This window comes from Perca flavescens, chromosome 24 (assembly GCF_004354835.1).
Source record: "Perca flavescens isolate YP-PL-M2 chromosome 24, PFLA_1.0, whole genome shotgun sequence".
NCBI classification, from domain to species: Eukaryota; Metazoa; Chordata; class Actinopteri; order Perciformes; family Percidae; genus Perca; species Perca flavescens.
The window spans coordinates 3756166-3781398 of NC_041354.1; the positions used below are offsets into that span (position 1 = coordinate 3756166).

Consider the following 25233-nt stretch of genomic DNA (forward strand, 5'->3'; position numbering starts at 1 on the left):
CAAGAGACTATTGTTGTACAGACATATTCAGAGCAGGATAATACATTATTTTGTATATAATATATATATGTACATTGTTCTCTACCTTCCTTCAGCACTGCCAAGAGGAGAGTCAGGAGACACAGGTTTAAGTGTCAAAGTTAAAACAATTAACTTTACATGAAAGCCACGTGCAAATGTACTTAATCTCTGCAAAATAATCCAATTCCTTCTGACATTTTGAGGTCATATACATGCTCTGACCAGATCCTAACGTATAATTCCCAAAATAACTCCACTTATCTTCAACCAGAGCAGAAGTCTAATCAGCCAAAATCTGTGAAAACACCTGTGTGAAAGTCCTCCATCAATTAAAAGAAAATGTTTATGTATTATCCACGATTTTATTTTTGTACTCTAGGTCCCCGGGAGTTCACTTCCCACCTTGGAAGCTACTCCCAGATCCATCTGGGTTTTTTGGTCACCTTTATATAAAAAAAAAAACATTTACACTCAGAAACTGGTATTTGCAATTTCCCTTCCAAATGACATGAACACAACTTTACTTGGGAACAGTTAATTTAAATATTTTTTACATGTGAGGAAAATATTAGACATAACCTCAGTTTTCATTCCTATGTACGTTCCCTAAAAAGGCTTTCAAACTAAAAGTCATCCATAAGCAACTTTAACAAGCTGAATTAATTCCACCTGTGCCAGCTCAGCTCTCTGCAGCTCTACAGAGATCTCACAGCCTCTTATGTTGGTACAGAACTCTTTATTTACACATATAGTAAGTTGACCTTTGCTTTTATATTTGACAGGTCAGTTTGGTTGTTCTCTGAGCTGCCGCCTGCGTTTCTGTGTTTGCTTTCTCAGATTCAGAGGTGGTGTACAGGAACCGGGACGGTCACGTCATCAAGTTTAACTTCGCCTCCAACGAGACAGAAGTCATTCTGACCAACAGCACGTTTGTACGTTTTTGACCCCAATTTTTAAATCAATTTTTTTTATTTACTACTATAGAATTTATTGTGGCAGAGCAGTTACTTTAATGTAAGCAATTTTGCATTAGTTTTAGCTGATGCATTAACAGGTTTGTCTTGCAGTCGGGCATAAAATAGAATGCACACAGGCTTGAACATACATTATAACACAAAACACAATATAAATAAGTAATAAGTAAAACATTTACTAAAATCTACCACAAGCCCCGTATGCACCCATCTGATGCTCTAAAAACTGATTAATACTGAGATATTCTGCAACTTTTTATGCAGGGTTATTGGCATTCTAGGTACATTCAAAACCCTGAAGATTCCTCGGGTTGTTACAAATGAAAAAGTACTCAGATTACTGTAAAAACACATTCAATGCTTTTAAGGAAAACAGCCCAAAATATATTTTCTATCCTGCATTATTTTTTTTTTTAGGAGGGGCTTTATAGAAAAGACATGTTCTATGCATAAGGGACTAGGCCTCCTAACATTGCTGCTGGCCTCAACACTTTAAAAACCTATCTTCCAGTCTGTCCGGTGTGATTGGATCCCCAGAGGCTGCAGGAAACATGTCAGCAGCGCCTCACTTTCCTGCAGACTCAATATCCTGCTGAGGAATGTACCAAGAGCTCTGGCTTTAAGGTCCCTAAATCTGCTCAACTAACCTCGGCACAGTCAACAGGAAGACCGCTACTCACTTTCAAATATGATTCAAGATTAGTGTTTAGCTGCTTGTGCACTCAAATCATTGCGTAGTCAGTCAAAGGATCACATCTACATTTAAATCGCCTGGTTGTGAACAAATATGTCAGTATGTAATTGGATTATCCTTTGAATACTTTACATTTTGCTGTAATCCAATCAGGAGTGTTTTTGAAACTGGCCAAATGCAAACGTTTGCCAATTGCATCATTATTTTGTATTACTTTAATTCTCTCCTGTGAATCATTGTTTGATAAACAAAGGGTTTGGGCATTGTTCCTTTAGCAGAATTGTTATGGTTGCATAAGGGGATTTGATGAGGATTTTGGCCCTGCGGTAAGCTTGTCAGACTATGCAAACAAAATCAGAGGTAGCCTCAGTTAGGAAGTCACTTGCAAACTGACTGCATTGCTATCAGCAGTAAAATCCACAACCAGAAAATGGCTAAATTAATGAGCCGCATTGTACAAAAAAAACAAATCTTCGACCATATGACTTTAACAGAATTTTTTAATGAGGCATTGTTTTTGGTCTGAGTAATAGTCTCACTGCAAAACATTTCTGAAACTGTCATAACCATAACATAGTCCACCTCATCCTCCCAGAAATGTCAAAAGCAGCCGTGGCTCCCTCGTGGTTTTATGGCCTTTAGTTGCGAGATTAGTTTCTGCCTGCTTTGTGTTTTGCATTGTCATGGTGATGAAAGCTGGAATGAACAATGTAAGCAGACACAAAAGAACAATCAACCTGTCAAGTATTAATCAGCTCACATGGAGAATCACTCCTTGTTTGCTTAAGTCTTTTCAGAAATTATTCAAGTCAGTTTACTTTATGCAATTTGCAACAGTTTCAATAGGTTGAGTCTTCAGCATCATGTTGATTTTTCCTCTGGCGCCAGATTAACAGTTTTTCAGGGAATGGTTGTCAACTATTGATGGATTGCGATGAAATTCAGGAAAAAAAACCACAAGTCCTCACAGCAAAACTGCTGTGTATAATCACATCCCCATGCAATTACTCACATGCAACAGTGAAGGAACCTCACCACGGCTGCCTGGCCTCCAACAAAGATGGCACCCTGCTCTGAAAGAAATTACCTAAACATTAACCCAGTTAGTTACATAAATAAGCAAAGAATACTCAGAAAGAAAGGGGCAGTACAATTAATGCAACTCCAACCTAAACTAAATCGACACAAGCTAAAGACAAAAAAAAGTAACCAAAGGGCAAACCAGAACTAAACCAAACATTAAGGGAGAAACTATTGGAAAGGAGACAAAATTAATTCAATCAGGAGAGACTTTGTTGCAGATATGCAAAGATTTATTGTACATGTACAGAATAAGTACAGAGTCTTTGGGGATTAGACACCATCGTTAAAATATTTTAAAGGGGTAGAGAAGCCAGACATATTCCCCCCGATTGAGCCTAGACACTGGTGATGGTGGCGAGGGAACCAGAGACCAAACGAAGGAGCGGTCTGCCAGAAAGGGACCCAGGGTGCCGTGGCTGCCCGCAGGTGGAAGGGGAGGGTTCCACGTTTGCCTGAAAAGACAGCTGATAGCAAGGAGAGAAGACATTTAAAGCAGGAAGTCATGCTGGGATTGGCTCATGAATTTCATGGCCAATTTTGGTTGGTTTACTGAAAAGTAAACACCTCTTAACAGCTGAATAGGTTTAGGGAGAGATAGTGGTGATTGAAGTTGTTTAGAAGGCTTCCTGAAACAATTTGCACTGCGCTTCATTAGGGCAAAACTAAAATGGGCAAAACTAAGTAAAAATTAGGGCAAAACACTAAGAAAATAGCAAAAGGCAAAACAGCAATAGGTAGTCAGGAGGAACCTGAAAATGAGAATACAATTAACCAGGCTCAATCTTACTATATACAGTGCTGCTAATAAGTATTCATACCAATGCTAAATCATTAAAAAGGAATACAAAAATCATCTTTTGGAAATTGATCTTAATGCCTTAATTAAAAAAAATGAGGAAAAATCCGACCTTTTAAGGACACCAATTTTCTTTGTGAATGAATTGTAAATAAACATGTTCTTCCTTAAAATACAGGGGCCATAATTATGCATACCCCCTGTTAAATTCCCATAGAGGCAGGCAGATTTTTATTTTTAAAGGCCAGTCATTTCATGGATCCATGGTACTATGCATCCTGATAAAGTTCCCTTGGCCTTTGGAATTAAAATATCCCCCCATCATCGTATACCTTTCACCATATCTCACGATTGGCATGGTTTTATTTCAGTTAGCTTGTTTGATTTGCATTGATATGGATCTTATCTCAGTTAGCCATTAGGCCATAAAGCTAACATGCCAATCATGAGATGTGGTGAAGGGTATGGGATGATGGGGGGCTATTTTAATTCCAAAGGCCAAGGGAACTCTATCAGGATGCATAGTAACATGGATCCATGAAATAACTGGCCTTTAAAAATAAAAATCTGCCTTCCTCTATGGGAATTTAACAGGGTATGTATAATTATGGCCCCTGTATTTTAAGAACATTTACTTACAATACATTATTCAGTCACAAAAAAAAAATGGTGTCCTTAAAAGGTTGGATTTTCCCTTATTTTGTAATTAAGGTATTAAGATCCATTTCCAAAAAAATGTATTCCTCTTTTTAGTCAACTTTTGCATGGTATGAACACAATCTTGAACTTACTCATCACCACTGACACAGGACATTAGGGAAACAAAATCACCTTCCCAGGGAGGAAGGGGCAACAGAGTTTTCCGGCAGCACTTTTAACAAAAAGGTGAATAACCACAAACTCTTTGACTTGGAAATACACATGAAAAGTGTCTGCACATACCTGGGTGCAACAAACACTAGCCACAGACACAGCAGGGACCGATCAGGAAGCAAAGACAGGACAAAGGGGCACAGGTGCCTTATGTAGCCTAGCCCTGATTAGGGGGTTGGCCATGGGAGGGGTCAGGCCAAGGCTGCATTCAACTCCACTACACATGTACCTGCACTAAGGGAAGCCTTCCCCACTACACATAATTGTTCATTGTAATCGTCATTTACTTTATTGCATTATAATGTCTTTGCCTACAAGATGTTAATGTCTGCTACTTACTTACTTACTTACTTACTTTAGCAGTTCCTTTTGTCAATATATGTCCTCAACGGGTCAGAAAAGTCTAAAAAGAAACGTGTTAAGTCTAAAAATGGTGCTGCTCATTATTTCTTTTGTTGTAGGTGGCCTTCAAGGTGGTAAAGTACTCGCTCTCTGCAGATCTGAAGTATGCGCTCTTCGCCTATGATGTCAAACAGGTGAGTTTCAAATTGAAATGTATCCCTAAAATCAAAAATCACCGGGACATTTTAATATTAAAGATCACAGCAGCGTTGGTGTTTTTTTTGTGACCACACAATTAGTTGTGGATCATCCTTAACATCACCAGTTCTTTTTGCTTTTTGTTTATTTCCTAGCAGCTTGTTATTTGCATCATACTGCTGTGCAATACCCAAGGGAGCTGTCACTCACTTATTTGCATGCTCACACACAGGCTCAGTGTGTGTATCTTCACGTTTGCTTGATTTTATTCATATGTATGCTCCTTTGTTCTCTATAGAGCACTTTGGTGCTCTCTGTTTCTTAAAATTGGAATTGACTAGAATTGAAAAGATTAGCTTTTTGCCTTTGCATGATTCGGATAATTCAGAGTCTGAGGCTGAACCGAGCACTCAACAGTTGGGGAAGCATGAATTCTTCACACGCACAAACCAAATTGCACCACCTGCACCGAACAGGTGTGAATTTATTTGTGTTTCTGTTTTGTTAGCCTTTGTGTGCGTGCGTGTGTGCGTGCGTGCAGTTTTGTGCATTTTCACTTTATGTTTCTGGGGATTTAGTGTGTTTTTCTGTGTGTTAACGTCCTCTGTGTGCTTTTTCTTCTCTCCAGTCAAGACTCTAGAATTGATTTTTTTTTAGAATTGTTTGCAAACAGATGCATCCAGACTCCGGTTCAGAGACCAGACGTCTGCGTGTCCTGCCCTATATTCTGGAATATCAAATTGATTTCGGGGTCACTTAATGAGACTAATGCGTTTTTGATATTTAAAAAAAAAAAAAGATTCAAGTGTGCACCTCGATAGAAACATTGATTTCTTCTGCATAATTTTCTGCACACTTCACTCCTCTTCTGCATATTAATGCTTAACTGATTGCACCACAGTTTTATTTGTTACCAGGGCAACATGAAATCACCTTGAGGTACGAGTAACACAATTTACTGAGATTTTTAGTTGCTCTTGATTGAATTTGTTTCATTTAATGCACCATTATGGGAGAATTATGTCTGAATTATTTGGAAAAATTTGTATAAATGATACATGACACATCTTTCCATTTGATGTAATGGAGTCTTAATATTTATTCAGTGTAAACATCATGTAGCTTTCATGCAGAGCTGGAACAAGCTGATACAGAATATATACGATACCGTCCGACAAAGTGGAATAAGAGGATTCTTTTCAATCTCAAAGCTTCTTTTGGGAATAAAAAGGAACACTGGATGTTAAGGGGTGTAGAGTATTTATCATTTTGAGAAATAAACCTTCTTTCAATTGTATCCAAAGAGAAACATTGAAGTACTATGACAAAAATGTATCATAGAAATCCTGCGTTACAAACTTGGGGAAAGAAGACGGCATCATTTACAAGTACGTGGCAGGAAAAGACACGACTTATCAAGTTGTATTATGGGAAGGATGCTGTTTTTTTTGGGAGCTCGGGTCATGCCTCGGAACTAAAGGTCAGGGCATCTCGACTAATTTAATTTAATCCAATCTGTCTCTTGCAAGTACCCCGACTTTATGGAAATTTAGTACAGATGTGTCGTAATAAGTCACTTAAAATCTGCAGACATGACTTTACTTGAGAAGCTTGAGACTTTACGTGACGCTGCAGACATAAACAGCAATTAGACCTAGTATATATTTTACTTTTTTAAATCAAAATAACTGTAAATGTATAACTGTAAAGTTAAAAAGAATGTTTTTTTTGATAAATGATGCAAAGAGAAATGAGTTTCTGTTGTAGTTGTCTTGTTATTTCCCTGCTTTTGTGAGTTATGAGCTGCTCTAGTGTCCTCATGTGGAGGTCTTGAGTTTCATATTTCTCGTTGTTTTCTTCACTTAAGATATTAAAATATGACTGACATCTTTGTTACGTGATGAGGTGAACTGTCGTTGCAGATGTACAGATATTCATACACGGCGTCTTACATCGTTTACAACATCTACACCAGGTGAGCATGCTCTTGGCTTCACCTGATGCATGCACACGGTGACATTCAGAAACAGATGGTGGTTGTTAATTGTGTGTGTGTGTGTGTGTGTGTGTGTGTGTGTGTGTGTGTGTGTGTGTCAGGGAGGTATGGGAGCTAAACCCTCCGGAGGTTCACAACGCGGTGCTCCAACACGCTGCTTGGGGAAGACAAGGCCAACAGCTGGTAAGGCTGTTTGTTTATGGGATTCTTTCTTTTGCTTCTCCAACTTTTTCTCTCCTCGCTGTCTTTATATAAATTCATCCCGCCTCGTCTCCCCGGAGGGATTTCTTCTTCTTTCAGTTTTTACCGTATAGGCTCTGTTAACATCCTCGCCGTGCTGTGTTTGTCTGTTTTCCAGCTGTGCCACTTTCTACATTACATTAGCCTCAGCATGCCTCTTACACTCATGAGTGAGGACTTTTCTGTTGAGCCAATATAGTATAGGTGACACAGTCCTTTTTATAATAATTTCCTAGAAAGGCTCACTTGGAAGAAGTCTTCTGGAAAATGAAGACCATGTCCAATAAAACACCCATGCTAATTATTTTTTTTATAATATTCTTTGATTTGTAGTCTATTGGCAATACTTCTAATCCATTAATACTGGGAAGCTTTTTAATCTTAGAAAACTGCATCCTCAGTGAAGAATGAGAATTTCTATTTTATAGTTGTTTAAAGGTCCTATGACGTGCTGCTTTTTGAAATGCTTTTATATAGACCTTAGTGGTCCCCTAATACTGTATCTGAAGTCTCTTTTATATAAACCTTAGTGGTCCCCTAATACTGTATCTGAAGTCTCTTTTATATAGACCTTAGTGGTCCCCTAATACTGTATCTGAAGTCTCTTTTATATAGACCTTAGTGGTCTCCTAATACTGTATCTGAAGTCTCTTTTATATAGACCTTAGTGGTCCCCTAATACTGTATCTGAAGTCTCTTTTATATAGATCTTAGTGGTCCCCTAATACTGTATCTGAAGTCTCTTTTATATAGACCTTAGTGGTCCCCTAATACTGTATCTGAAGTCTCTTTTTATATAGACCTTAGTGGTCCCCTAATACTGTATCTGAAGTCTCTTTTATATAGATCTTAGTGGTCCCCTAATACTGTATCTGAAGTCTCTTTTATATAGACCTTAGTGGTCCCCTAATACTGTATCTGAAGTCTCTTTTATATAGACCTTAGTGGTCCCCTAATACTGTATCTGAAGTCTCTTTTATATAGACCTTAGTGGTCCCCTAATACTGTATCTGAAGTCTCTTTTATATAGACCTTACTGTATCCAAGTCTCTTGGTCCCCTAATACTGTATCTGAAGTCTCTTTTATATAGACCTTAGTGGTCCCCTAATACTGTATCTGAGGTCTCTTTTATATAGACCTTAGTGGTCCCCTAATACTGTATCTGAAGTCTCTTTTATATAGGCCTTAGTGGTCCCCTAATACTGTATCTGAGGTCTCTTTTATATAGGCCTTAGTGGTCCCCTAATACTGTATCTGAGGTCTCTTTTATATAGGCCTTAGTGGTCCCCTAATACTGTATCTGAAGTCTCTTTCCCAAAATTCAGCCTTGGTGCAGAATTACAGCCACTAGAGCCAGTCCCACAATGAGCTTTCCTTAGGATGTGCCATTTCTGTGTCTGTAGCTATTGAGGAGGAGAGAGGGGGGGCAAGGTGGAGGGTGGGGGTATGGCCTTGACCAACTGCCACTTTGCTTGTTTGCAAAATTCTCTGGGCGGGCAAAACAGAGAAAGGGGAGGTAGCCTTGCTCCTTATGACCTCATTAGGAGAAGTTTCCAGATTGGTCCATCTGAACTTTCATTTTCTCAAAGACAGAGCAGGATACCCAGGGCTCGGTTTACACCTATCACCATTTCTAGCCACTGGGGGACCATAGGCAGGCTGGGGGAACGCATATTAATGTTAAAAACCCTCATAAAGTGAAATTTTGATGCCATAGGACCTTTAATAAAATATAGCGTCAGAGATTTTGTGCTTTATTAGCAGTTTTTACATCTTTAAGACTTTCTTTACTTTTGTGTGGTAGCTTTAGTTGTTTATGTAACATGTTGTTAGGTATTTTTGTCCTAATATTTCTATGTTTGGGTTACAGCATCTATGAGGTTGACCTTTTATAGTGAGATTCAGACATTCAGACTCTTCCTGTAGGCCAGTGTTGTTCATTCTGTTAGCATAGTTGATCCAGGAAAAGTTTCCCAACTCAAAATGGCTGCTGTGTGGCTAGTTGATATTCAGAACAGAGCTGGTGAAAATAAATAACTCCGGGAAAAAAAATCAGAAAAAACGAGTTGAGGAGGACTCAGGATATTGGTGAACCTGCAGGATGTGTCGGACTGATCCTGTTTTGTGTTTGCAAATGCAAATATCAAAACACTGATGGAAAAGAAAGAACAAACACAGACGTTCTGCACCGCGGTGAGATAAAACCAGGAGCTTTAATATTAAAAAAACAACAAAATCTCATCAGAGGGGAAATCAGAAAAACACATCAAAAGCGGAGCTCGACAAAGTAAAAGTCGAGGAGAAAAACAGCAGCAAGGAACACAACTGATAAAATAAAAAGTTAGAAATGGGATCATGCATGTGTGTGCAAGGGTAAAATCAGTACCTTCATTATCTCCTCGTCCTCTTCAGATCTACATCTTTGAGAATAACATCTACTACCAGTCCGATGTGAACAGCAACTCTCTGAGAATCACCTCCTCTGGGATGGAGGGAGTCATCTTCAACGGACTGGCCGACTGGTTGTACGAAGGTGTGTGTGTGTGTGTGTGTGTGTGTGTGTGTGTGTGTGTGTGTGTGTGTGTGTGTGTGTGTGTGTGTGTGTGTGTGTGTGTGTGTGTGTGTGTGTGTGTGTGTGTGTGTGTGTGTGTGTGTGTGTGTGTGTGTGTGTGTGTGTGTGTGTGTGTGTGTGTGTGTGTGTGTGTGTGTGTGTTCGATGTATTGGGTGTTTCACAAATGAGATTTGGTGTTTTTTTAAGGCAGATTTTTAGAGTGAAATTCTGACTGATTTTAGGCCTAAAGTGAAAGAACTGAGTACTTCTTCCACCACTGGTAGTTGTAATACTTTTTGATGAACCTCTTGATGATAATAACTTGTGGTGGAACACTTCAAGCTCCAGTTTTGGAAGCGTTTCTGTGACTGAATTCAATTTGATTTTCAATAAAATGTTATTTATATCGTCAAATCACAACAGAAGTTATCTCAGGACACTTGACAGATAGAGTAGGTCTGGACCACACTCTAATTTACAGAGACCCAACAATTCCCCCCATGAGCGAGCATTTGGTGCAGCGACAGCGAAGAAAAACTTCCTTTAAACAGGCAGAACCCTCGGACAGACCCTGGCTCTTAGTGGGCAGCCCTCTGTCTCAAAATGCTGGGTGGTTGAGGATGTAGTTTTGAGTGTACACCGGGCGTCCGCAGTTCAGATTTGTCTTTTGCTTTAAAAGAATTGAGCAGAGCAGACTAGACAAATATCAAAAATCAGAATGGCAATGCAAAATCAACACGCCTCTAGAATCCATTAAGTCGCTGTGCAAACAAATTCTGCAATGTGGTGATGGTCTTTGCACAAACAGACGTGGGCAGATGGGGAACATTATAGAATAATTTCTGTTTGTAGATTTACGGTGAGCTGTGTGTTTTGTGTTTTTGAGTGCATTTACTTTAGACTGTAACCATTTGGCTGATGTGACGGAAAGAGCAGAATAAGTGTGGTGTACTATTTTACCAATAAAATTAGCAACCAGTCGTTTCCCCTTGGATTTAACCTAACATGTAGCATCTTACAAAGAAGCGTTTGACTACAGAAGCCCATGTCTAAACAGCTTACAAGAAAAGCAAGATACAACTACTATAAAACAGAACTGCAGGGGCAGAAAGCCAGCACATCTGCAATGATAAAAGAGAGAAAGGAAAAAAATCAGCATTTGTCATTAGCACATTATGAACTGTGACACAAATGTGGATTATTTGTGTCTTTTTCTTATTAATCAGAGGAAATTCTGCGTTCCCACTTGGCTCACTGGTGGTCGCCTGACGGAGAGCGACTGGCTTTCCTCACCATCAACGACACCCTGGTACCCAACATGGTTCTGCCCCAGTTCACCGGCAACACCTATCCCAAAGGAATACAGTACCCATATCCTATGGTACGTCTGCTGCAGCTGGATTGATGGAAATAAAGTCCTTTGATCATGTGTGAAGTTAAAGAGAAATACACAATAAAAAAATGTTTTTGGGTTGTTTTCTTTGCAAAAGCTTTTAACTGTGCACATTTGAGATGTTCATTTAAAAGACATCCACAGCCAGTGGACAAACATGCTTCCAGCCCACTCACAGAAATTGTATAGAGATGTATTGATCTCCACATGATATGTAATAATAACTTTCCCTTCTCTGTCGGACACCTTCAGGCCGGTCAGAGAAACCCTGCCGTCAAGTTGTCGGTGGTCAACCTGTTCGGAGCGACACACACTCAAGAACTGCAGCCTCCAGATCAGCTCAGGCTCAGGTGACACACACACACACACACACACACACACACACACACACACACACACACACACACACAGTGGTACACACAAAGGCACAATGTCTGACTCTCCTCTGCGTCTCCTCTGCAGTGATTTCTACGTCACCATGGTGAAGTGGCTCGGTAATACTCACCTGGCAGTGCGGTGGGTCAACCGGCCCCAGAATGCATCAGTGCTGACGGTGTGTGACGCCACCATAGGAGTCTGTCTTCAGGTGGGTGTTGCTGATTGGACGATGGGGTCAAAGATGGTGTTAGGAGATATTACACTCCCACTGAAAAGTACCTTTTAATAGAGTGTAATTCTGACGTACTTGTAGTTTACTTGAGCATTAAGATACTTTCTACTTTAAAAACCTATATTGAGCATTTAAAATATAATATCTTATTCAGGTTATGAAACCTACCAGTAGAACATAAAATCAGCTTTTCAACACTAAAATGCTGTATAAATATCAATGCATCAGTAATAATTATCCCATGGAATAACCCTGGCAGAGACATTTAGCCTGCAGAGTGGGTACTTTTACTTTAATACTTTAAGTAAATATGGCTGGTAATACGTTTGTAGAAAAAAATAGTCAATAGTTGAATAGTCCATTTTTCCCCAAACATTGGTTACTGTGGTGGCACAGTTGTCTAAATGAATCAGATTAATTATCAGTTAAATGCAAATAACTTCTGTTTGATCAGAAACTCTTTGGAAAACAAGACAAACTGAATCTCCATATAACATACAACATACCATGGCCATGTCTATATGTCATATTGTCATGTTTTCATTTCATTTTCTTCTTTTTAATTCAGAGACATGAGGACTCTTCAGAGACGTGGCTCTCCATGCAGGTAAACCTCAACACAGAGATTCCTCATAACAGTATTTAACAACAATAAGGTCCTGGCTGTATATACCTACTGTGTTATCCTCGCAGCAGTATACGGCCCATTATTAAGGGAAGAGTACAGCAGGAGCTATTCATGCATAAAGCGTGTCAACTCTGTCTCTCTGTGCAGGGACAGGAGCCGCTGTTCTCCAAGGACAGGAGCAGGTTTTTCCTCACTCTGCCCATGAAACAAGGCGGTCACGGAGATTTCCACCACATCACAATGTTCTCCAAGAAGGTGACTCCAGAAGGACTCTCTTTGTTATTGTCCGTTTGCAGAAAATGTCCATCTAATAACCCACTAAAAGTCCTATTTATCTACCAAAGTTCGGGTGGTGTACTTTCTGGTGTTTCCAATCCTTCAACCTGATTCTGGTTTCAGTTACGAAGTGACCACGACGAAGTTCGACACTTAACGTCAGGAGACTGGGAGGTGACAAAAATTGCCGCTTACGATGAAAACAACCAGATTATGTAAGTTTTGCTTCTCCCATTTAATCCAAAGAAAACATTTGTACCTCTCTCTGCCGACACTAAACTTCAAAATAAAAAGTTTTTTTTGATTTACTCCCAAAATCTCTCTAAACTAGTGTCCTCTTACTGTCCAGCTGTCCAAATATTGGTACATTAGTCCAGATCCTCTTTCCTTAACAATCTGCAGTTACAGCAATTATTTGCTTTTGTTTGGCCCTGAGTTTCATCTTTTTGGCTGCCCAAATAAACCGAATGGTGATCTGTAGACTTGTAGCTGAAAAACACGTATTATTCAGTATAAATTGTGTCTTGTTGTTGCCAATTTGTAATTAAAATGTTGCCCCCACTTCAAACTGATGAAAGAAAGAAAACACTTTAGTGAGACGCCTGATTTTTCTCCTGATAAAAGCAATTTTCCAAGAAATAATGTTTAGCTTGTGATTAGCCAAGTGGGTTATTTGTGCCGCATCCATATCTGTCTCTTCCCCCAGTAAAAGAACTACCACTAATACATATTCAGCTGTATTCTGTAGAAATGGTTTGAAAACATCTATTGTCTAACATGCGATGTGAGCCGCAGGGTTCATCATTGTATAAATCTCTGTTTCTGGTTGGTCAGCCGCAACAGTGAAGTGCCTAGTGAAGGCACATAATGGCTCTCTGACCTTGTCCTACTTTAGCTGCTCTGCTTTCCTCCACGCAGATACTTTCTGAGCACAGAGGACTCTGCACAACAAAGACATTTATACAGGTAAAATGCACTCAATCTAGGACTTGCGTTGTATTTTTTTAAAGCTTTTGGTTCATTCTTTCTCCGACATTTCCCTCTAGCGTGTGTGATGCACATTGTTGTCTCTGTCCTCCGACAGTGTGTCCACCCTTGGCCTGTTTCCACAGCGATGTCTCACCTGTGGACTCAAGGAAGAGTGTTCATTCTTTGACGCCAACGTCAGTCCCGATGCACAGCACGCCATCCTGCACTGCAAAGGTCAGAGAGAGAGAGTCAAAGACTTGCATATAGTATCATTCACTAGCAGGGACCACACCATCAACCAGATACGCGTGAACAGTTTAATGATGAAAGATGGTTGGTATGCGAGGTGTGAAGTCGCATGTAGTCATCAGTTGACTTGGCGTTGACTGCGTTGGGGGGAAGCTTCAAATAGTGAATCTGCAGTAGCACCTGTGCCCTGCTACCGAAATTATACTAGATGGCTCCAATAAACTTCCTGAATGGTACAATGATGGGTCTGAATTTTAGAATAATGCCTCCAACCGTCCAAATAAGTCAGAAATGCAGCTTCAAATATAGAATGTGTCAACACAGGATGTAGATATATCAGCATCTTGTGCTGCAAAACTGTTGCACCAAATGCGTGTGCGTGTGCGTGCACTCTTACAACACGTTCAAGTTGATTTGAACGCACCATAAGTAGGCAATTGTGCACGTTGCTCAAGTTCTGTCAGTTAATTGATAGACTCAGTTAACTGATAGACTTTTTACATAATATAAATAAATACAAAAAAATAGGGAGGAAAACTCATTAAAATATGCAATAATTCATCAGTGTATGTGTTGAAATAGTGGCATTAGAATGTGCCAGATGCAGGCAGTAAAACAGTATGGAACGTTTATGGAAATGTCTGTTTCGATCAATCATGAATGAAATGTAGGCTGCTTGAAATCGGAGATTTGGAGAGACAAATGGGAGAGGACCTTTCAATAAAACTCATCGTCTTGAACAATCTGTCCCCCTCACTTCTGATATTACAGTTACGCGTAACGTGTCCTTTGATTATTGATTGATGATTATGATTTGACACTATAAATAAAATTGAGCTGAAAACAAAATATTCTTTTCCCTCCCTTTGCAGGTCCTGGAGTTCCAGCTGTGCTGCTTCTCAGTTTCGATGATGTGGACTGTAAGTCGTCTTTATTCTCCCTAATATGAAAGTGCTCGGTGTTTATGTGATGTTAGTGTGGGCAGGCAGATGTGCCTTTTTTCCCTGAAATGGAAACTAGTTTGCAGCAATTAAGCATCATCATCTCCATTTGAATGAAAACCCCAGCAGCTGTTGGTGCAGTTTGCTGGTGCCAAACTGCACCGGCAATTTGTCCTTTTATAAGATGTCACTCTTTAAATATTCATCACAGCTTATCGCCGCAATTGTTTACGCAAAATAGCTGTAAGTACTCATGTGCATGATCATAAAAGACAAGTCGGAGAGAAAAAGTGCTGAATCATATCCAAATAATATTCTGCCACAAGGTGATGCAGCAAGAACCTCAGGTACTGAAAACTATGTTATTTCTTCATTGTACGTGTACGGTATAGAAAGCCTGCCTATTAAGTGGATTAATGGTTAGAAAATGAGAACAGAGTCATGCCCTTCCATTGCTGCAGCTTCTAGAGAAAGTGCTGAATATTTTACGTGATTGTTGTCTTTATTGTCTTTATTTCTTGTGGAAACTTGAATAAATGAGCAGAAATTTGAACTTTTAGACTTCTTATGTGTTTTATTTATTTCAGCGGATAAATAACTCTATTAATTTCAGATTTTTATATTTCACAGCATATTTCATCTTAGAGAACAACCTTCCTCTGCGGTCGGCTCTGGAGACCAAAAAGATGATTCAGACTGAAATCCGGATGATCACGAACGACAACTTTGGTACAAATGATCTGCACTAAGGAAAGAATGATATGAGTGTGTTTGCATCTGTCGTCTGCTTCTGCTCATGTTTCTGCCTCCTCACAGAGCTGCCTCTGAAGCTCATCTATCCTCCTGACTTCTCTGAGTCCTACCTGTACGGCCTTCTTCTTATTGTGTAAGCCCATTGTTACATTTACATCTTTTTACCATTTACATTTACTGCAGCACTGCAAGCTTCAAAGAACAGCTGGAAGTGACACACTTCACTCCTCTGTACCTGCAGGTTGTGCAACCTACCATTCAATTACATTTTTACAAATCAACAGCAGCTATAAGTAAAAATAAACGGCATGTTGGACAAGAAAATGTAACGTAGCTACATTTGCAATGTCCTATAATCCTATTTGAATGCAGAGTTTCAATAAATATCACAATCTCAAAGCCAGTGGTGGAAGAAGTAGATCCTTTACTTATTTAAAAGTAAAAAAAAAAAAGACTATTACAACCAAAGGTTGTGCATTCAAAATCCTCCTTTAGTACAGAAATTATTAGCACTTTAAGTATCAAAGTACTCTCTTTGCAGAAAACTCCCCCCACTTTCTAAGAGGCCATGAGCCAAAACTGTTGGAAACCCCTGGTTTAATCTTAATATTTCTAAAAGGGCATTTAGTTTAAAGTAAAATCTTCCAACTGTCACACATGTAGTGTAATAACAAGTAGGCCTACAATATTCTCCTCTGACATGTAGTGAAGTAGAAGTAAAAAGTAGCAAAAAAATGAACATACTCCAGTATAAGCAGTTCAAAATTGTACTTCCTTTAGCCCAGGGGTCTTCAAAGTTTTTTTAAGCCAAGGATCCATAACTGAGAGAGACAGAGCAGGGGCCCCCTACTACATATATTGTATAAAATAAAGTTGCATTTCAAACTAGGCCTACAATAACGTGTAGGGCAGCCTCATGCTTTTATACATACCTTTTATGGGCATATAATACTAAGCTATTAAAATAATAAATATTGGCATGATTTTATGAATCATGTTTTAATGTTACACATACACGTAGCACAGTGACTCCTCAGGATGAACTGTATCTGTGGATGGCTACCTTACCTATAGGCCAGTAAGCCTATCATCAGTGGGGATTTATATTTGCTAATAATATGTTGTGTGTTTGTGTGTTTGGCCTCCCAGTGGCAGTTCCCTGGGCGCCCAGGCGGCGACGGAGGAGTTTGGGCTGGACTGGGCCTCTGTGCTGGCGGGGTCCGAGCAGGTCATCGTAGCTCGGCTCGACGGCAGAGGCTCCGGGTTCAGAGGACAGAGGTACTGGACGTTCACATGCATGTTCAACATGTTTTGGTAGTTTTTCTTATTAACGGTCATCTTTGTGACCTGACAGGGTTTTACAGCAGGTCCATCAGAGGCTCGGCACGGTGGACGCAGAGGACCAGACAGCAGCTGTGGAGTACGTAACCCATTTAGTCCTGTCTGGATGCATAGTTTCAGTTTGGTGAGAGTTACTTTGTGTCTGTTTTGCACTATTTTTGAAATCACGCTTTTAACCATTAACATCTGGTCTGTCCCAAAGCAAAACAAAAGACACTTCTGCCTTTTGTCTAATGCACATTTACACACAATCCCACTTTTATATGCGCCAGAAAATAAATCTGCATCCATTGTGATTATTGTCTAATTGTTACAGGAAGTTCCGGCTTCTTGGATGTACATTTTCTCATTTTCTTCGTCTGCAATGTCAGTAAACTGAGTATCTATTCAGCGTTTTTCACTGTTTGTCCATTGTTTATTGTATTTTACATTTAATGGACCAAATGATTAATTGATTGAAATAAATATTGGCAGGAAGTGTTACCAAAATGAATTGCCCCAATGCTGATATCCACTACACTTAAGGTGAAGAGGAGTTGTGTTTATTGTTTAGTTTAAAATAACAAATACTTTTAAATTCAAAGTTTCATCTGGATATTAATAAGTTTGCAAATGACACAACTAAACTACTTTATTACACTGCTTTGTAGCTGTTCTTTTTCTTCTAGTAGAATTACTGTCACACATTAAGATTTGAAATATAAACCCTGGATTCAGTTTGGCCAGTTGAAGCCAGTATTAGAAATGAATTGAGTCTGCAGAACAAGCACAAAACAGTAAATGGTAAATGTGTGCAGATGGGGGGCCTCCTGATTCGCAAGTGCATTCAAGGAAACAAGACTTTATCTGAAAATTACAATCAGTGTCACATTGAACATAAGAAGTTGTTGTACCGTCTCTACTGGGTTTTACATCACAACGGTATTAATTCAGCTGCAAAACATCCACATGCTTTTTAGTTATAAAAACACGATATTTCTGTTTTTTTTTCATTTCTTTTCCATTAACTCTCTCTCTCTCTCTCTCTGTCTCTGTGGCTGTGACCTCCGTACTGTTGGACACTTGATAGTCTGTGAATTGAAACAAACTTCTGAGTCCACTCGTTCTTTGTGTGAAACCGTTTTCTCTGTGTGCCTCAGATACCTGGCGGATCTGCCGTTCGTCGATCGCACCCGTATCGGAGTCTTCGGAGAGGTTTGTCTGTGAATGAATCCAACCTTTCACCCTGAAGGATGAATGTGTACCGGCCGTGTGGTGTGAAATGCTAAATGAGGCTTTCTCTCATAATGTATGAGGCCATAAATGATGACAGATGATACGATTACTAATGATCAAGTATTCATACATGTATGTTGATATTTCACATGCTCCCTAGGATCCTCAGGTTATAGTGCACATGAAACATCCATTATCCATACCCAGATCTCATATTATCCAGGTTCCTGATTGAAACTAGTTTGGTTTGCAGTCTAATCTTCAATAAAGGAAGACAAACGCAGCAATACAATCCTCAGCATTCCCCATTCTTAGCCCAGTATAGCCAGGTTTCTCAAAACCAGGATATGATGCACAGCACAGCATACCCCAAAACATTGTCACCTTTTCCTAATAAAATCAGCTGAATCAAGAGGGGCTAAAACCATTTCCTAGAAAGGATTGATATGTTAATAAAGGTCCATATTCAATATATTAAATATTTACACTTACTGTGAGACAAATATGCAGGAATTTGGACACTGACAACACCTGCACAAAAACATATTGCAGATGCAAGTTCTTCTTTAATCTCATAGATCAATGGTTGTAAACTTTTTGCAGTCAGAACAAAAGAACATTTACTTGCAAGAGTGGTATTTATTCTCTTTGTTTAACTTGAATGATTTGCGGACGCCTGAAAAAGTCTTAAAAATGACATGAACGTGTAGCAGAGATATGTTGCTGCTTTGCTACCCTCTAAATCCGGGTGTATTTGGGTATATTCAACCATCAGTAAGAGCTGGTTTTATGTTCCTCCAACAGGACTACGGCGGCTTCCTCGCACTGACGCTGCTGAAGTCGACTGAGAAGCTGATCAGATGTGCTGCGGTGCAGGCTCCTGTCACCGACTGGTCCATGTATGGTGAGCAGAGACATAGCTCTACTTCTTTAATCCACACTGCAGGGACATGGAAATATTTATTACTTCTGCTGCTGCAGCGCCGCTGACGTCTTTATCCTACATGCTGTATTGTCTGGGTAATGTGACTTTAATTATCCTTAGGTTCTACTTTAGGGACTTCAGGCTTATTGGATTTTTTGGGTTGAAAAGCTTTCATCATTTCTGGGAGAGTCGAGCGAGTATATAAGTACTACTGGACAGCTTAAGTACTGCTGTATGTGATTAAAGTTAATATAACACATATTCTAATAGACTGAAGAGTGTCTGTCAATCCTCTGATTCCAGTGTTTCTTACAGAGCAGAATAAGGATTTCGCTCAGTTTCTGGATGCTCAGAACACACGTTTGGAACATATTTTCTCATGTAGCATGTTAAATATCGAACCGAAAGAAGACTCTAAGAAATGATTTAGGTTGTAAAGCAGCATGAGATCAACTACAGCTCCAGCATTAGTTTTTCTTTGACATCTTTTGTAAAACAACAATACTGTAAGCTCCTTTCTCTTCCAGCCTCTGTCTTCTCAGAGAGATACCTCGGCTCACCTTCAACTGAGAAGAACAGATACCAAGTGAGCTGCTTTTACCCATCATCCATTTGTTGCTGGGCTTGTTTATTTTATGTTATGTCCCAAATCACATCTTTTCCAGGAGCCAGGCGCATAACAATTTTTTGACTTTTTTTTTTAAAGAGGTTGCTGAGGCGGCAGTAAACCCGCTAATCTGACACCAAAAACCACGACAGTGTAACTACATATAAAGAGAAATCACATGACCTCTGCGATCCATGGCTCTCAGTCCTCTACGCCATGTTTGCTGTCATCCTAATCACGTTTACTGGCAAATGTAACTAACTAATAGTTTAATTATGTCCGTTAATTTAACAATTTAACTCGACAATTTGTACTTGCACTGCCACCACTGCCCAATGTGAAAAGAGTCATTATTTCGGGTAGCAGAAGTATGACTTCCCTCCTCTCCTATTCTGTAAGTCATCTCTGGACCCCCCATCTTGTGAGTTTTTGGAGGGTACCTGACCCACAGGTTGGGAACCACTGCATTCAAGCGAAGAATTAAGTCCGAGCACAGTGGGAAACAGCGAGGGAAACATGTTTGGTTACTTAATGCTAAACGTTGCCAACAGAATTATTCAATTTCTAAAATCAATTTTACTTGCAGACTTTAATGGAGCCACAAATAAAAGGCTGCTGGGGTTGCAGCCTACAAATTTAAGTACCACAACAGTGTAAATTAACTGCATACTGCATTACTTTAAAAAATATTTTTTTCTTCCTCCGTAGCAAGGTAGAGGTCACACATCTTTCTAAATGAAAACGCACTCTGCTTTGGTTCACTTCACAAACAAAACGGTTAAAAATAAAGACACAAATGTGGCCACAAGCATTTCAGGCAATTTTCCAAATCCTGTCCTTTTGCAACAGAAAGGGAAAAACACACAAACATGAAAAATAGGAAAATGCCAGAGGTTAAAAAGAAATTACAGAATCGTCCTCTATGTGAAGGTTGCAGTCAAAGTGTGTTTTTCCTCCTAAGTGGGTTGCCTAAAAGTGGGCCGACTATTTTTGTGACTCTCACAGCAGGAGGGGCTGTCTGCTTTTAAATGACATCCAATGAAAAAGAAATGTGGCGCGATCTGATCAGGTAACAATCAGCGGGACATCATCACTGACTTGCTGGAATATCTTCTTCGTTTGCATCCCAACTGGGAATAAAAAGTGAATGATGGGATTGAGAGGTTGAACTATCCTCTAATATAACAGCTTCCATTCAAACTCCCCTGAGCAATACATCTAAATGCAATCTGGCTTCCTGTTGCAGAGGAAAAAATACAAAGTACTCACCAGTTTCTCTGCCAATGTGAACATGAGATGTGTATATGCCAATTTCTAGCTCCACATATGGCCACGTCGGCTTAAAAATATCCCTCCATGACCTTTCCAGGACCTATTACACTTCTTTTTATTTTCTAGATTAAAATAACAGTTTGACATTTTAGAAAAATTCTATCGTCTGCACGATAAATATAAGAATACAGCCAGTCGCCGCTTAGCTTAGCTTAGTATAAAGACTGGAAACTGGGGGATTTTACATACAAAAGTTATGTAAAGGTGATAAAATCTGATGTATTGATGAATATTTTTTCTTCCAGGCCTCCCGAGTTGTCACCAACATGAAAGGTCTGCAGGGAGGAACTCTGTTTCTGGCTCACGGCACCGCAGACGGTACGCCCACTATTCTCCTCATGTGACATTTTTCATCGCAAAATATAAAAGGAAGTCATCACAATAACCTTTTATGTGTTAATGGTTGTGTTCTGTCGATGATGCAGAGCTTTAAAACTCGACCCTGCGTGAGAACCGGAGCTTTTATATGCAGCAGTGTAAAATAACCCTGCCGACACTTATTTGCATGTCTTGTTTTTCCTCCACAGCAAACGTTCACTTTCAGCACTCAGCGGAGCTCATCAGACACTTGATAAAGATCGGAGCCAACTATACTATGCAGGTAAATACTTTGCTCTTAAAAAACTACTTCAACTGGGGCTGGAGACAAAATAAAAATAATAATAATTTCTAAGACTGTCAAAATCTGTCACACGGTTTCAATGTAGAAGTTGTATGTTGCCAAAGGAACGTTTGCAATCCTGAATCACAATGAAAAGAATCCTCTGTTCCAAACTGCATAGGAAAAACTGTCTTTTTAAGACAATACCAGACAATAACCTGTTTAATATGCACTTTCAAATTTCGGTTGACCTTGTGTTTTTTTTTTTTTTTTATATCTTCTTCACTCTTTTATCTCTTGTGTTTGTTTTTGGGACAGATCTACCCAGACGAAGGACACTTCCTGTCAAGACGCAGCCGGATCCAGCTGACTCACTCCCTGAATGGTTATTTTAGAGGATGTCTGCTTGACGCATCATCATTACTCGACCAACATCAACAGGGACGACGAGTGAGAGGAAACGTGGTCATTATTACTGGACTGTGTGTCTTTATGAGTCGATGTGCCCCTGCTTGACTGTGTGTGTGTGTGTGTGTGTATGTGTGTATGTGTGTATGTGTGTATGTGTGTATGTGTGTATGTGTGTATGTGTGTGTGTGTGTGTGTGTGTGTGTGTGTGTGTGTGTGTGTGTGTGTGTGTGTGTGTGTGTGTTTTATACCTGTAGAACATTTGATGGACAAACCAAGCTTCTTCTCAACATATCAGATATAGTTTCTATTGCTCATCGCCTCAGTAGAATATAGCTCCTACAGTCGGTTACCATGATGCAAACCGGTCATTCAGAGAGATATCGCCTCTCTCTCACTGACAGAACAGACAAAATGTTTCATTTTTTTTTTTGTGTCATGGCAAGATTTGCAAACTAAACAAAATGTGTGGGAAGTTTGGAGGAGGTGATAAAATGACTTTCTTTATGAAGCCAACCTTCACTCTAAAAACCACGACAGGCTTCTGTCGGCACAGTCTCTGCAAAACATTTTGTGAAATTAGCACACATTTTTAAATATTCCTTTATTATTGTATATAGTATAGCACCATTCAAAGGCTGGAGCAATTTAAATTACTTTAGAGATGACTCACACGCTGATTATAAGACAGAAGTAAACAGTAAAGCAATTTGAAACTTAAATAAATATGATGAAAATGTAATAAACAGTAAAATAGATACCTATTTAAATAACAAAACAAATACTAGAGAGTAAAACATTATTACAATAAAATAAATTATTAAATAAAATAATGACTCAAAAAATAAATCAAATGTTGCTCAATCCTGATTGGTGCACATAAATGTGTGACATCCCAACTGAACCCCGCCCATTTCAAACTAGTGAGAAAAGCACAAAAATGTGAAGTAACACAAACTTTTCTGACTTTAACTGGCAATTTGTGGTGTTTTTCATAAATTACCCATTTTCTTACAATTTAAAATAAGTTAGTGTAAACGTTTGGTCATTGCAAAGTAGGAAAAGCTTCATTTGCAGCTTTTCTTCACTCTGCAAACACATATTTCTCACCTTGTTTCCATGAAGCATGGCATTTTCTGCCTAGTATTACATAAATGGATTTTATTTAGAAGCCCATTACATTGATTATGTTTCAAGCTCTTTTTCTCAACATAGAGAGTTGTTGTTTGTTTCACCAATCTGGTAGCCTCTAGACGCACCCTAGCAGCAGCAAATGTAATTCGCAGCCAGGGGGGTCTAGGCACTCTATGTTGGATTGCGAGCTGGAAAAACCAAACTCTGGTCAGGCCAATCACATCGTGTATAGAGTCGGTGGGCGGGGCTTATGGCTGCTGCTGCTGGGAACAGAGGTCTTCTGGAAGACTTGGTGTTCAGCTTTTCTTTGAGAAAAGAACAAAGAACAGCTCTGAAGTCATTCTTAAAAAAGGAAGATGTGTTCAGAGTTTTGCCGACCGGATATGACAAAAGTTTAATCTATCAACTAGCTATCGCTTTCTTCTTCCTTGGTCTGCCTGGTTGTAGCGCTATCCTATCGCGTGCAGAGGGAATTTGAAAGACAACCGTTTATCCCGCCCCTTGGCTTGAGCCCAGCCAATGGTGAGTTCCCAGACCCAACATCTGGATGTGGGTCTGGCTTGTCAGGCTACCAATCTGGTCCATCAGTGGGACGTGAAACCAATTTAAAAATGCACATTTGTGACATCATTGATCCTCCAAAGCTTCCTGTATAGGAAAAGACAATACATTTGTTTTAAAGAACAACGAAACATGACAAAGCCTGACAGCGTCGTGGCAACATCTCTTATTGCTAAAACTTCATCTGAAAGGGATTAACTTGCAGGGAAACCTAATACGTTGTGTGTAAGCAATCAAAAAGCAGACACCGTTCACTCAACATTAGAAAACCAATCTGTCATGTTAGGTTCAGGATATTTATGTTGGCATGGTTACCTGTTTTACAAATAAGGTTACAGATTGTGAAGTCATTAAGCCTTTAATCAGACAGCAAGAGTGCTAAACAGATGGACTGTACTTATTTATTACACTGTCTCCTTGTCAGTATATTACCTGAGTTTTATTTATTTTATTATTTACCATGTCACAACAATTTTTCTTTTGATATATAATTTAAAAAAAACAAACGTTCCTAAATATTGAGCTTAAAGGGGCAATAAGTGCAGTTGTTCTCTTCCCATAGCACATATCGCTCACTACATAGATATTTAAGGAAAATTATATCTCTGGCTCACCATCTATCTGCAGCAGCTTCATACTCTTCATCTGGCCTCTTTCTGTTTGGACCTTTTATCTTCACACAAATCTGCAGCTGGTTTATTGCAGTTTTTTTTAACATGACGATAAACTGTGTAACCTTGTCACAAGGAGTTTGCATTGAATTCCTGCTGTAATGTAATTTAATAGCTGCAGGGTATATTTTCTATGGGTTTATATTTTCTACTGGTTGCCATAACAGTCTTACGTAAACCGCTTGATGTTCCTTCAAATCCTTGGCTGACAGAACATACTAATATTATTTTTGTTTTGTAAACTTGATTTGGAGGAACTTGTGTCCTAATTTATTCGTTATAATTCATCTGGATGAATTATTTCAAGTGCAGTTGCCCTTCACTTGTGCATTTCCAGCTGCTAAAAATGTGGCTTTTGTTTAGAAACACTCCCATTTTATTGTGTTCTACATAAAGCATTGTAATTAAAAGGCATCTTAAGTGTTACGGGCAACACAGTGCCATAGCAAGAGAGCGTTCCTCACTGTGATTATGCAGACAATTACTGTCGGCCATGAATCACGGTGATGAAGGTCCTCAGTGCTGTCGTAGCTTTTAGAGGAGCCAACACGTGCTCAGTGTCTAGAGTTTCATTTCCAAACTGCTATTAACACGTGAGAAGAAAAACATCCGTTAATCTCAAATTGTGATAATCCCCTACATTGCATGGCTATTGGTTGTTATGCCAACCTGTTGGTAGCCTTGGATACAGCTACTCTCGGGCTGGTGATGCAACATCTTCAACGTTGTGTGCCGGCTCAACAGCAAAAGAGCCACCTGCTGAACAGTCCTGCTGCCTGTGCTCTGTAACAGTCGAGTCCAGTTTAAAGAAACAGTGTGTGAAGTCATGGTTATTGTTTGGTATGTGGT

The 25233-nt window shown here is 39.4% G+C and overlaps 1 protein-coding gene and 1 long non-coding RNA gene across 3 annotated transcripts in view; one reads left to right on the plus strand and one right to left on the minus strand.

Moving 5' to 3' along the window:
• LOC114550978 (inactive dipeptidyl peptidase 10) overlaps positions 1–22197 on the plus strand; it is a 53627-nt gene extending 31430 nt beyond the window's left edge. For both annotated transcript variants that reach the window (XM_028572031.1, XM_028572032.1), the window contains exons 4-27: positions 859–953; positions 4903–4977; positions 6904–6956; positions 7079–7160; positions 9631–9751; positions 10997–11151; positions 11416–11513; positions 11626–11749; positions 12342–12380; positions 12549–12656; positions 12801–12892; positions 13596–13643; positions 13762–13880; positions 14768–14815; positions 15467–15565; positions 15653–15722; positions 16739–16867; positions 16944–17009; positions 18070–18124; positions 18950–19049; positions 19598–19656; positions 21255–21327; positions 21537–21610; positions 21929–22197. In XM_028572031.1, the coding sequence (XP_028427832.1) occupies positions 859–953; positions 4903–4977; positions 6904–6956; positions 7079–7160; positions 9631–9751; positions 10997–11151; positions 11416–11513; positions 11626–11749; positions 12342–12380; positions 12549–12656; positions 12801–12892; positions 13596–13643; positions 13762–13880; positions 14768–14815; positions 15467–15565; positions 15653–15722; positions 16739–16867; positions 16944–17009; positions 18070–18124; positions 18950–19049; positions 19598–19656; positions 21255–21327; positions 21537–21610; positions 21929–22126 (2180 nt within the window). In that variant the 3' untranslated portion in view covers positions 22127–22197. The remainder of the gene's footprint in view (positions 1–858; positions 954–4902; positions 4978–6903; positions 6957–7078; positions 7161–9630; positions 9752–10996; positions 11152–11415; positions 11514–11625; positions 11750–12341; positions 12381–12548; positions 12657–12800; positions 12893–13595; positions 13644–13761; positions 13881–14767; positions 14816–15466; positions 15566–15652; positions 15723–16738; positions 16868–16943; positions 17010–18069; positions 18125–18949; positions 19050–19597; positions 19657–21254; positions 21328–21536; positions 21611–21928) is intronic.
• Positions 2978–4589, minus strand: LOC114551037 (uncharacterized). The gene is made up of 2 exons (XR_003691801.1): positions 4511–4589; positions 2978–3236 (listed from the first exon to the last, which is right to left on the minus strand). It is a non-coding gene; the product is annotated as an uncharacterized LOC114551037 (long non-coding RNA).
• Positions 22198–25233: the final 3036 nt, after the last annotated feature.